General features: G+C 43.1%; 1 protein-coding gene across 1 annotated transcript in view; it reads right to left on the minus strand.

Moving 5' to 3' along the window:
• Nucleotides 1-13,675, minus strand: part of il1rapl1a (interleukin 1 receptor accessory protein-like 1a) — a gene marked incomplete at both ends in the record, with an annotated part of 129,741 nt that overhangs the window by 37,443 nt on the left and 78,623 nt on the right. Inside the window, one exon of the mRNA XM_080037661.1 lies at nucleotides 7,429-7,503. Within this exon, the coding sequence (XP_079893787.1) occupies nucleotides 7,429-7,503 (75 nt within the window). The remainder of the gene's footprint in view (nucleotides 1-7,428; nucleotides 7,504-13,675) is intronic.

Consider the following 13,675-nt stretch of genomic DNA (forward strand, 5'->3'; position numbering starts at 1 on the left):
TCAGGATGCAGATTGCAGATGGCAATTAAAGATGAACCATGTGCGCTTGACACACACACACACACACACACACACACACACACACACACACACACACACACACACACACACACACACACACACACACACACACACACACACACACACACACACACACACACACACACACACACACACACACACACACACACACACACACACACACACACACAAATCAGGAGCTTGCGTACACTCCTCCTAAGGCTGCAGTTTGGTGCAGATCTACTGATCTCCATAGCAACATTCACTGCCGTGGGCGATGGTGACATCATGAAGATTGATTGTCATACAAAAGCAACAGTGCAGCGGAAAGAGGGCAATGGTAATGGAGGTGTTAGCCAAAGTGCAACACTTCTCCTCACGGCTGGATGGAGCCGTGGCCTCCAGCTAGGAGGGGGGTCTTCCTTGGTTAATGATGAACAGACGTGTGAAGGAGCCTCAGCTGCTTTTTCCAAATACTTGACAGCAGTGTGGATGGAGAGATGGGCTTATGTAACACGGAGAAAGAGAATGGGGAGGATGGCGAACTACTGTAGATATAAGCTCTCTGGGTTTCAACATGTTCACAGTGTGGTCCATCTCCTCTCCGTTCTGTTTACCCTACCTCCCTCCTCTAGTTCTCTCCTCCGTCTTCTCATCCCTTTCCTGTCCGACAGCCTCCACACAACCCGCCCTTTCTTGTCTCTCTTCACACCACCAACTGATGTCCCTCTCTTTTTTCCCGCCGACTCTTCTACCTCTTCACTCACACTAAAGCTTGCTGCGCATGGCGTGGTGACTCACCCCATCGTCGAGATACAACTACTTGCTTGCATCAAAACATCAAAAAACTGAAGTTTGGAAGTTCTGTCTTGTCCTGTTTTTTTCTCTCTTTACCCTGCCTAGTTTCTTCTTTTTTTTGGCACTTGTTTTTCTTCATTTTTCTGTTACATAAGACAGACAGAAGTGGAGCAAGCTTCAAAGTGAATGGCAAAGCCGCCTTTTCCCCTGCTCGCTTTGCTGTTCATGCATGTCATTCCAGTGCCAGCTCTCCCCCTTCCTTCTCTCCCTCCATCTCTCACTTCTCCATCCTTTTCAACATCTTCTCCTAGCACTGTACGTTCGTCTCTTTCTGCTTGTTAGGTCCATTACCGTTTCTTAATTTTTTAACAGCCTTTTTCCTTGATGTCTTGCATGTATCAAGTTACTGTTTCAGATGATGACATCCGGTGTCTTTGTGACTTCTACCTTAACCAATCAGATTGCAGTGTCCGGAGGAAGAGGATGAAAGGGCAGTTTCTGGAAGAGCCTCTGTGCAAGACACGGGTCTCCTCCTTTCTCCTTTTTTTGAAGATGTCTCTTTGGCTTAAAAGGTGGAGAAACTCTCAGCAGTGACATAATTTAAGACAAAGACGGCCTGGATAATGGTTGAGTCATTCATTTCCGGAACACACACATGCACAAACACATGACTGACAAAATGAAATACACACGCTGACAGTAAGCATAAAGTTGAGACGGAGGCGTATAGCTCCGGAGAGAGACAAAGCAGATCTGTTCCCTCACGGATGTGACACACTTAACAGAGTGTATTGCTCGCCGACTGATGTGTCAAGTCTACTCACATCGTCAGAGTAGCACTTCTTAAACACACACCAAATACTACAGCAGACGATCATAACGGTGATCATGCGCGTTCTTCATGTGCCAGACATGAAATAATATCATAGAAACACAACCAGATGTTTGAATGATGAATAAACAAATCTATAAACATTTATATTATTTAAATTAATTCATATTTCCTTATATTTTGAATGCTATGATATGCATCAATGAAATGATGTGTATATTTGCTGTTATTCTATCTTTAAATGCTAGACTAAAGGTGCAGATACATTAATATTAACGACAGGTGATAGTGCCATGAGGCAGTTAGTCTGCTATAAGCTAAACCTTCAAATAAATCCTTTATTATATAAAGGAAGTTGGATGTATTGAAATGGAACGCGAGTCAAATCTAAGACAATCCTTGTGCAGGCTAATAGTGGGATACGAGTTGGGAACACGTTTGATAAAAAGTTGGGGTGCTGTCACTGTTAAAGTTTGGCTTTGCCTTGCGCTGCTGTTCTGGGCTTGCCTGCAGTAAAAAGGAAAAGAAAAAAGAAGAAAAACTCAGGAGAAGTGGCACTAAATGGGTGAAATCACCAAATCAGTGGGACGAGCAGCCAGTCAGACAGACAGCTCTTTCTCACCGACTGCCTTTGCCCGCCGATACAATATGCTGAATAGGCTGGGGGGGGGGGGGGGGGGGGGCTGCTGATATGGACTATTAACACCCTGCTGAAACTACAGCATTCACAATTCACATACACTGAGAGTCCAACGTCAGCCTGCTGCCTCGGAGAAAGAAATAACATAACCATCAGCCAGGTATATGAATTTCCCCACCTTTCCTACATCTTCTTACCTCGCTGGCTGTGCTGGTGGTGGTGGTGAGTAATGTGAAGACTGCGATATACAAGCAGCTTTACGCCAAGCACAGTGGGGTGTTGTGTCTGTCTTTATTGCCGACTATATGGTGCTGCTGTTTCTCTCCCTTGCCTTTCGTGTATGTATTTTCTCATTCCCTGCCTTCCTTCCTTCCTCCCTCTCTCTCCCTTTCCTGTTAAGGCATGTGTAGAGGCGCTGTTAGTTCATTTATCATACTGCAGGCTCCCTCTCTCCAGGCCCCAGACTCTGTGATTAATGAGGACCGTTCACGTACTTAAACATATAGCTTTGCTTTTCTGACACACTAGTTACCATACTTGGTCACCACGGGTTACTTAGCGCTGGGTCACTGTGGGAAATTGAATGACGCCGCAAGTTTTTTTTCACCCATATATCTGCAGCAGGGTGACCTCAAAGCACTGTTTTTCTCCTTGACTTTTTCCCCCCTCCTCCTCCGTGTTAGAATGTAAATGTGTCATTTATCAGCAAAGAATTTACATATCTACTACACGGACACAGGCAATTGGGGAAGTGCTTTGTGGCCCTTCTGATCATCCCTTAAAGATAAAGAGACACATAAAAATAGAAACACCTCTACTGATAGATTTCATCTCATTAATTGTGGCCATTTCAAAGCGTTAAGGGCACACAGTCTCTTTTTGTTTTTGTTTTTCATGGATTCTATGTAAGATTACCATCCTTTCCATTATCAGTATCGCCGACCCCATTGCCATCCACATCTCCCTTTTTTTAGATGGATTCCGTAGTCACACACACAAAAACACATTTAAAGATATAGGAGGGAGCAGAGATACGGCGTTTGAGTGAGAGAATGAAAGGCCAGGTGCTTCCGTGTGACACAGCCGGACAGAGAGCAAGAGAGAGACAGAGTAATTTAGTGAAGTGACTCTGCTGTTGACCTTAAGATACTCTCCAGAGCAATGTCAATTTCAATTTCACCCTTCTGCGTGGAAAGGTGACATGCCTGGTATCCCAGCTAGACGTTCGATAGAAAGAATGCCTTCAGTATTGTCGACTTCTTCAAGAAGAGAGAACGGGAGAGAAGGGGAGGGGAGGGAAGTAGGAAACCTGACATCTTATATGTGTAAGGTTTATAGAATGTGCTTCACAGTAAATCCTCAAATATATACGTACCCGTATACATACATATAGCCTGTGGATATTGCAGGCACACCTCACTGCTTCACCATTGCTTTTATACAGTACAGTATAACCCAGCTCACTGGCTCCTTTAACAAGCTGACTAAAAAACTGTTTTTGGGACCTCTTTCAATTCGATTCATACACAAGGCAAAATGGAGTAGTTGCTGACATAATAAGTGGGCGTAGACAAGAGGTCTTCAGTGCTGCTTGAGTGGATGTGAGGGGAGAAAACCACCAGTGACGGAGGGCTGCACCTATAATCATGTCATCGCGGTATGTAACATTCATGCCTTTTCATTTTGATGAGAAAGAGAAGTGTATAATTGAATGCCGGAGCTTTTTTTTTTAAATTACATAAAATTGGCTTCTTGCAATTGGTCAGAAGTCAAAGTCTATTTTCAAGGTTACTTTACTTTGACAAGCAAATCCAATGACTGGAGTCAACAGACATTTGTTTCCAGTGAAGCAGCCACACTATCTTTTTTATTTGCCTCTCAAAAATATATTGTGTACACAACTGGAAATTCAGGGTTGTCACAGACTGTGTGCAGTATGATAATGTTTATGATTTGTATGTGTGGGACTTTACACATGTTGAGGTGACGCAGATATGAGCGTCATCTCCCTCCTGTTGGCCATCACGTGCTGTTGGGTCTGACTTGCTCTTTAAAGTAATTGATTCTAATTCCTTTCCAATAGACTACACCCATCTGCAGGCTTCAGGGGACATGTAAAATCCTCTATCAGTTACAATTATTCCACTGTTATGGAGAGCTGCGCCGCAAGTGTGTGTGTGTGTGTGTGTGTGTGTATATTTGCGGCTGTGTGTGTGTGTGTGTGTGTGTGTGTGTGTGTGTGTGTGTGTGTGTGTGTTTGTGTGTGTGTGTGAGAGAGATGCGAGAGCCAGCAACAGAAGAGAGATGCCCAAAGTGGAGTGCTACGTAAGTGTGAGTTGAATCCCTCAACCCCAACCTCTGTGACACAACGAATCCATGACAAATCATCCCCGAGGGAATCGACACCAAGTCAGTGAGTCTGTGTGTGGGTGTGTGTGTGCGCGCGCTTTGTGTGATATGTCACATACTCTGAGTGTCTGTGTGGGTGTGGGTGTGTGTGTGTGTGTGTGTGGGGGGGGGGGGTATTTCTGTGTCACTCAGTTTCACAAACCCCAATGCAGAGACACACATTTCAAACCCCACTTTTTTCATCCTCCTATTCTAGAGATGTGAAAGTGGGCTGCACCAACTCTCCACGGAGGGAGAGCGGGGGGTGGGGGGGCAGTAAATGTGTCAACAGAGAGACTGGATGGCAGGAGACAAGATCCAAAACTATCCTAGACACAACCATGCTTTTGTCCTTCCTTTATCCAAGCTACATTGCAAATGTCAAGTTGTTGGAAAGTAATATTTGGGACACAAAACAGGCCCGCTTTCATTGTCGCACAACAACACGTCCCTGAGGACTCCTGAAGCCCTGTGGCCTTGTTGATCTGTGATTATAGCAGCGCACAGACACAAACACACACACACACACAATACTATTAGGAGGTGGTGTCATGTCCTGAGTGACTAGACCTTAAGCTGTGAGATTTTGGCCCCATCAGCAGGAAGCAACACAGTGGCAGAGACATGTAAGGAGACCTTCTGGAGAGCAGGGGATGGGGACACACTTTGACTACACCCCCCCCTCTCTCTCACCAGAAACAAACAAACTACCTCTCATGCCCCAGCACTCTCCATTTCCCCCATCATCCTTTTTCTTCGACGACCCAGCTTGCCTCTATGACCGCATGTGTTTCTCTCTTTTAAATTGCATTGCTCTTTTTTCACGGCCCCTTTCTGGCATCCTCCTCCTACTTAACTTTTCCGCCGTATCCCTGCCGTGTGTCCTCTGTGGGGGTTTATGTAACATATGTGTTTTATTTATGTTGTGTGTTAACAGTACGTTGTGGAAAAAAAGCTTGGCCATGACGGTGGCTGTCTGAGAAACCTGCAGTCGCAGAATAGATAAAGTGGGGCAGTGTTTCCCGGCAGTGTTGCAGATTTATCTCTCTGCTTACGGCTCTGATTTTACTGCCCATCCACTATAGCCTCCACTGGATTTTCATCTCTCTCTCTCTCTTCTCTCTTTCTCTCTCTTTCGCCATAAGGGACCGGCCCCTCTCTCTCTCTCTGCACGTTCTGGCTGCCATAAATCTGCAACGTCGCTCCATAAAGCTGCTTAGGGCATGACTCAACAAATATTAAGGAAGAGGAGGATAAATAAATAAAGCCAAATGAAAGAGAAACTCTCATCTGGAGGGAGAGACAACTTTTTTTTCTGCACACAAAATGGAGCCGGGCTGTAAAATATTTACCTCGGTTTCTTCGGTGCTTTAGGCGCTCTGCTGCGAGTCAGTGGGGAGCTCATTGCACAACATCACTCATACCTTTTTCCCTTTTCTCTAGTACATCTCCCCCTTGCTTACGACCCCACTTTTATCATGGTAGTGTCATGGCATTCGAGGGGAACTTTTACACATCAAGATTGGGTTTACTTCTCATGTGCAAGGCTTATTGGCCAGAGTGTATAATGTCCTCTATGGCCCTGAAGCGAGTTTCTTAAGTAAAAAAAAAAAGAAGAAAAAAAAGCCTTGTCATGTCTTGGCCTTAGAAAACAAACTGCATTACACACTGAGGGGTCATGGAGTTTGAAAAATATCTTTCTTGTCCCAGACAAGGAGAGGGTTTTAAGAAGAAACTCTATTGAATTGCAATGGTAAATGTACAGTATATGGGACCAAAAGGTAGGATATGTTGACCTCTGCTGCACCGATTAAGACCATTTGTCTCTCACAAGTCTGTTATCCAAGTGAAGTGCTAAATCACTGTGCCGTACTACAGTAAGTGCTCCGACCTCTTCTGACAGAGAGAGGCTTTAAGTAATTTGCTATGAGTTTCGAGGAACGAGCCAACCCTTTCCTTAAAATCCAAACAAAATCAAAAATAAAGACAAACGACACACACAGTTAGAACCTGCATCGTATGCCGACATGTGAGGCCGTTGCTTGTCAGTTTATCACCAGCGAGAATTTTTTGCACTCTTGATCCACCAACCATGGAGGAATTTTAAATGAACTACTTGAATTCCAACAGCATCAGATAGAATGCCACACTCCGATCCAATCCTTCTCCGCTTTCCAGACCTCTCAGTCGTTTTTCGGTTTGGCTTTACCATGACAGACACGTAAGCCATTCACAGAGCGGGGAAGCACCATGTGGACAGCGTACTGTGCCCAGAAATCAAGCAATATGCACTCACAGAAAAAAAAACAACAACACAACAAACACATCCATACGCATACATTCACTCACTCACTCACGCATGCACACACACACGCTCGGCCCATTCTGACCCCCACGTCAAACAAGACAAACAACGGCGACCGAAAAGCAGCCGCCTCTCCATGTGGCGAGCCAGCGTACGGAACCCTGGCGCCATATGGGCTTTTCAGTGTTGACAAAACAGCCTCGGGGACATCAGTGTGCTCGCCATTTGCATATATGGAAAACACTTTTGCAATTGTTTTTTTTTTTCTTTTTCTTTTGCCGTTTTTCTACAGCAAATAGAAGTGCCATCATCAATCTGTGTTGGGTGCCCGGAGGTATGTTGGAGAGGATTTGTAAACTCATCCATTTGCTGTCATTTTGGAAATGACACATATAGCGCTGGCTGGCTGCAAGTGGTGGAAAGGAAATCCCAGGATGCTCTTACCTAGCTGCAGCTCCATGTTGCTGATCTTGTTTTCCGAGGGGAACAGGATCTTTGGCGGCTTGTCAGTCAAAGGAGCTGAAAAAGAAGAGGAGACACAATTTAAATACACTGTCTTTTATACATCTTTACAAAATAGTGAGTTATGGGCACTCGTGGTGTAGTGGTTAGAGTGCTCCCCAATAGAGGTTCAGTCCTCAGAAGCAGCAGACCACAGGTTCGAATCCGGCCCGTGGTTGATCTCTGCTTGTCATTCCCCTCTCTGCCCCCTTTTCATCTCTATCTCTCCTAACTGTATAATAAAACCATACAATTCCAAAAGATAAAGAAAATAGAGAGTTATTTATTTAGTTATTAAATGATGTCCTTTTTGCACTTGGTTTATTTTTCTCTTTTTCTCTTAGCGTCTCCCTCTGTTCAACATGTGACACAGTAGGGCATAGATACAGTAGATGAACATCTGTCCGTCTGTCCTCCATCCATCCATCCATCCAACCATCCATCCATCCATCCATCCATCCATCCATTCATCTCCCAATATTTCTCTTTATGTCTTATCCAGACACATCGCTCTCTAGTTTCTACAGACCTTTGGTTCCATCCATGTGAACTACTTTTTTTTTTTTTTTTTTTTTGTAGTTACTAAGTAACAAATGAAAAAATCAACTACATAGTTATGCAGTAACTACTATATGACAATATAGCAACTACTACATCATTATGCAGTACTTACTTTTTTGTGACCTACTTCTAATCATAAATTAATCACCGCCTTGCCAGAACATGCCACCATTTAATCTGCATGAGTGTGTGAGGTATATTTGAAGAGCCATCATGGAGTGTGTGAGTGAGTCTGAGTGAGAGGGAGAGCAGCTGATGCTCTAATGATGCTAATGATCCATATACAGCGATGTCAGACCTGCTCCTTAGGTCTCCTTCCTCTGGGGAATGCCTAGAACATGCAGTGGCTTTATTGTTGTTAAAAGCGTTTGTGTGTTTCTGCGAGGAAGAGGCTGCACTCTTAAGGCTTGAGAGAAAACAGAAAGAGTGTCTTACATGTACATGACTGAACAGTAACACGATGGGAGATAAATGGAGGGGCCATGTCGACATGGTAGATTTCTCGATCACAAGGTACTTAATCTCCCATTCAGGAAGACATTAACAACTGTCGCATTTGTGTTTTTCAAAATGCTTTTCTTTTCTTTCTTCTTCTTTTCAGCAATGGCCTTGGCTCACACACTAACACAGAGAATGTTCTTTACTATAACGTAATAATGGTTGCATTGGTGTCAGGACAAACTTTAATCAAAGTATTTTCTTTACATTGAAATATGAAAACAAGGACTCATCAATCTTTTTTGCGCGTTGCAGTTTTATTATCATGACAAAGCGCACGAGCTTTGTTTAATTGGATGCTTCTAAAAGTCCAGATTCAAACTTCAAATGAATCTGGCCCAGCTCTTGTGTTGGCTCTGTGTCTGTAATAGCAGTCACTTTGGACCAATCATGTTATTACCTAGAGACAATGAGTTGTGACCGGATGTCAGTGTTGTGCAAACATTATCGCTAATGCTATCTAGTAAAATATCTCAGTGGTTGTCAATAAAAGGAAAGTTGATGATGTGAAATATATATAAAAAAACAACAAAATCAAAATTTTCATCAAGTCTCACACACTCAAGCACTGAATGTGTGATGATTATAAGTCTATGTACTACATTTTTAAATGCGCACACTAACGAGAGATGGACGGATAAAGCATGTATACTTTACAGCATAACGCATAAAATGATCTTTAAAATCTTGAATAAAACGAAGGCTACTTCCAACAGCACACCTTTCAGCCATGTCTAATTATGTATTGGGAAGCTTGCAAAGGAGGCTTATTCCAAACAGTTTGTGGTGCTTTCATTAACCTGTGTCCTTGGTGTCCTCACTGGCCCTCTTCTTCAGATATCTTAGGAGTGCACTAACAAGCGTTTCAAAAGCCCTGCACTGTTTTTGGTGTCTGTATTTTGGAGAAACTAGCCATGGAATGTTGCTTAGCTGACTCATTCAGCACCGAAGAGTGTGTAGTGTTGTCTCAAATAAAGTGCATGGTCTTTGAAAGTGCTTGGTCAAAGGGCGTGCAGGATAACATATTTAACAATTGCCCACGCTGTCAGAAAAAAGTGTTCATTTGAAGAGATGTAGTAGACGTGTGTATTATGTGTTGATGTGAGTTTTTTTTGCTGGCATGTAGCACCTGCTGGTATGTAAATACTTTCAGAGATGCACAGTGACATCTATGAGAGGGGCGGTCACAGGCTTTTAGGCACAACTGTTTGCACTGTTAATAGGTAATCACACAGCACAAATTATACAAGATACTGATACAATTTTAATTACATATCAAACTGCTATCCATAATTACACAATGGGTGATCCTATAGTCAATTATGCACTGGGCAAACAAATGAGGACAATCTGTGTATGGGAGAAGAGAAAGGGAAGCAGATGTGGGAGGGAGAACACAGATAGGTAGCAGAGCAGACATCAGTGGAAGAAAAAAAGTGGAGCAGGTGAATTTAGTAGACATTTAAAATGTGGAGGATTGGGAGCACATCCTAACAAAGGAAAAGTCTCTGAAAATAAATTCATGTTTGAGATCTCTTCTAAAAGAGAAATGTCATACCGACCATACGTATATTCAAAGTTAGAACCTAGTTTAATTTCAGCCATTGTAAGTGTATCGGCTGCTTCAAAAGAAATTTTAAACAAAAAAATGGATTTGGATAATAGAAGTTAACTGAGGACAATTTTAAGGATAAATTCATTAGATTTTGTTTGGGTTTATGTTACTATTTTGCTGTATTCGTGTCATGGTTATAAGTTTTAAATGCAAGTCTGTACTACCTCCAGGTTAAGGGTGTGGAACGATATTCACTTCCTGCATCTGCAATTGTATAGAGCTTTTCTACCCTAATGTACTGTATAAAGCGCTTTACAATTTACTTCCCATTCACACTTCCACATGGTAATTCATATGCAAGGTGTTGAGCCTTCAAATAAGGTGGCATTCAAGGACACTTTCACATGTGGGTAGGGGGAGGTGAGGATCAACTCACCGACACTGCAAGTAATGGACAATGGAGCCTACCTGCTGAGCCCCAGCGCTCCACAAAATTACACTTTGAGCATAGATTTAGTGTTGCAGAAGCCGTGGCTTTGCTAGTTTGAATTGAATTGGATAAAGTTGGGAAAAACTGGTTGAACTGTGGTGAGTGTGTCCTCATATATATAATAATAATACTGCATAGGTATGACATGGACTGTTTCACATGGTTGTCTGTGAGCAGGGTCAATGAATGTCTCCTGTGTGAATGTGTGTCTTAAGGGGAGCAGAATGGCCGGTCTTATTAAACCTGTGAGAATGTTATGCTCTTGTATCAACGATTCACTATTCAACACTGGTGTCTGGCTATCCTGAGGGCAAAAGCATCGTCTATTCTCCGCAGCAAAGCAGGCTGATTGGATTTCAGAAGGTGACACAAAAGTATCTCCGTAAGCTCCTCGACCACAGAGGATAGTTAATCTGCATTCGTTAAAATTGGGATATATGCAATACATACAAAGTTATAGAAGGTGTAGCATATGGTGTGGAAAATGACTTAGCCTCTGGTTATGCCTGTGTGAAAAACGTAGCGTCTAGTGTTATGTAAGAAGTAATTGCAAGCATGTTTTCAAGGTTTTTAAAGCCTGCGATGCCATGCTTCACTTTGAGAAGGTTTTAAGTGCTATTGAGGAGAGACTATATGTGTGTGTGTGTGTGTGTGTGTGTGTGTCTGTGCAAGCTTACAGTACATGTGGATACATTAATAGAGTGGTACTCTGTGGACATAAGCTTTGTGATCAGTCATCCACAATCCCTTTTCTGCTTGGTGGCGGAAAAGCTCACTGGACTTTCCAGATGGATTATTCTGGGTGACTGACTGCAGGGAAACAGCAAATTAATGAATTAAGGATGGAACTGAGATACTTGGATCGCAGGGCTTTTTCTGTTAGTCATTCAATTTGTTGGGGGTGAGTGTGGGGGATTTGCAAGGGAGAAATATGAGGTTGGCAAAATGGTGACAAAGGTGAAAGTAAGAACAAATCAAATGTTTAAATTACTGGCATACAGAGTACAGGGGAGAACAGGCACACAGAGGCATACAAATGGACACAGCACTTGTGCAGTCACAGTGACGGACATCCGTGGACACATTCAGGCACACACACATGGCCAAAAACACACACACACACACACACACACACACACACACACACACACACACACACACACACACACACACACACACACACACACACACACACACACACACACACACACACACACACACACACACACACACACACACACACACACACACACACACACACACACACACACACACACACACACACACACACACACTTGTGAAGTTATGAACACAGGCCTGCAATGTCCTTTGGTCTCATGAAATGAGCTCCCAAAAGGTTTTATGTATTTTTACCAACAAAGCCAATCAAGCTAGACAAGAAAGGAAAAAAAACTGAAGGATGGGGACTTGAACAAACACAAAGTCCTTTTGAGTCTCCCAAGACTTCAAAGCTAGACCATACCCATCCAAGTGAATCTTCTCTACGGCTGGCGGACTCCCATACTCTCCTATAGCCCCTTTGTACTCCAGGAGATCACCATATATTAACAATGACCGTCCTCTATATAAATTGTCATCTGTGAGCAAGTTTCATTACATTCCTGATGGTGCAATAACAATCCTGTATGATTCCCCTGATAAAGTCACCTCAGAGTCTACAGAATTACATTCCCGATGCAATCCATTTCCCTCATGAGATAAACTGAGCAGGGATCTGGATTACGTCATCCCTAAGAAGCTAATAATATTCATCCTAGACCACATCACGTTGCCCCACTGTCCATCACTGTTTGGTTCCTGCATCATAGACAGTGGCACCCGGTAATATTATTAGTATTGAGTAAAGTGAGAACAAGTGGCCTCCCTTTTGGCCAGTCGAGCTTCTCCAACAAAGTCTCTCCCTAAGAAACAATCCCATGATGAACCATGGCAGTGATCAAGCTGTTCAAAGCACGGCTCCAGCTGTGAGCCCCCCCACCCCCCACCCCATCCATATCTCTAAGGAATAAGAAGAAAGAGGATATGAAAAGCCAATGCCTGCATGTCAGCTCCTTGCCCATTTGCAGATCATGTTAACTAACCATTGGGAACCACATTTAACAATTCATTACCCAATAAGTACTACATGGAGACCAATTAAATATGGATTTGACTGAAATAGGAGGAGACTGCTAGAGAGAGCAAAAGATGGAGCGAGACATCGATACAGAGATAAGAGCAGAGACACGTAGCGAAGGGGAGCAGGCTGAGAAAATGTACTTTTGATTGCTTGAGCTTAAACATGATTCCACGCTCTGTACACTTATTTGTTGGGAAATATGAAATGAAGTGCACTTGTATAGTGGGTTTTCTACCTTAACAGACAAAGGGCTTTACAAATTGCCTTTCATTCCCCTCATTCACACACACTGGTGTCTGCAGAGCTGCCATGCACATGCTGTCCTGCCCATTGGGAGAAATATTTTGCCCAGAGACACTTCCACATGCCATGGATTAAACTGCCAACCCTGTGAACAGTGAACAGGGTTGGCTCTCTACCTCCTCAACCACATGTGTATACTTGTCCCTGTATGTGTGTGTGTGTGAGTGTGTGTGTGTGTGTGTGTGTGTGTGTGTGTGTGTGTGCGTGCGTGCGTGTGTTTGTGCGTGCAATCCAGTAATTTACTGAGAGCTGTACAAAGGTTTTCCCTCCCCTCCTCACACACTCTTACCATAGCTTGAATACATCATGTCAACCAAAGAATCATCTTGAGTCAGGCTTCAAGTGGCCCTTAAAAAAAAAGGTAGTGCTCAGGTCAGGTGTGCCCCCCACTCAGTATGATGATGTTTTATTCTCTACTTAAAAAGCAATCTCATTAAGACAGGTCTCAATTTGTTTTTCCAGACTCTCAACAAGGAGTATATGTAATGCAGGTCTGATAGAATAACTTGCATTGTATTCACAGTAAGAGGTTCAATTAAGCAGTCAAGGAACGTGAAGAGTGTTTGAAATGAATACAAATCATTTTTAATAGAATAGTAAGCAGGAACACAGGGATGATAAGTAAAAGAGGGAGAAGAGAGGT

This window comes from Ammodytes marinus (genome assembly GCF_949987685.1).
Source record: "Ammodytes marinus genome assembly, chromosome: 12".
In the NCBI taxonomy this organism is placed as follows: Eukaryota; Metazoa; Chordata; class Actinopteri; order Uranoscopiformes; family Ammodytidae; genus Ammodytes; species Ammodytes marinus.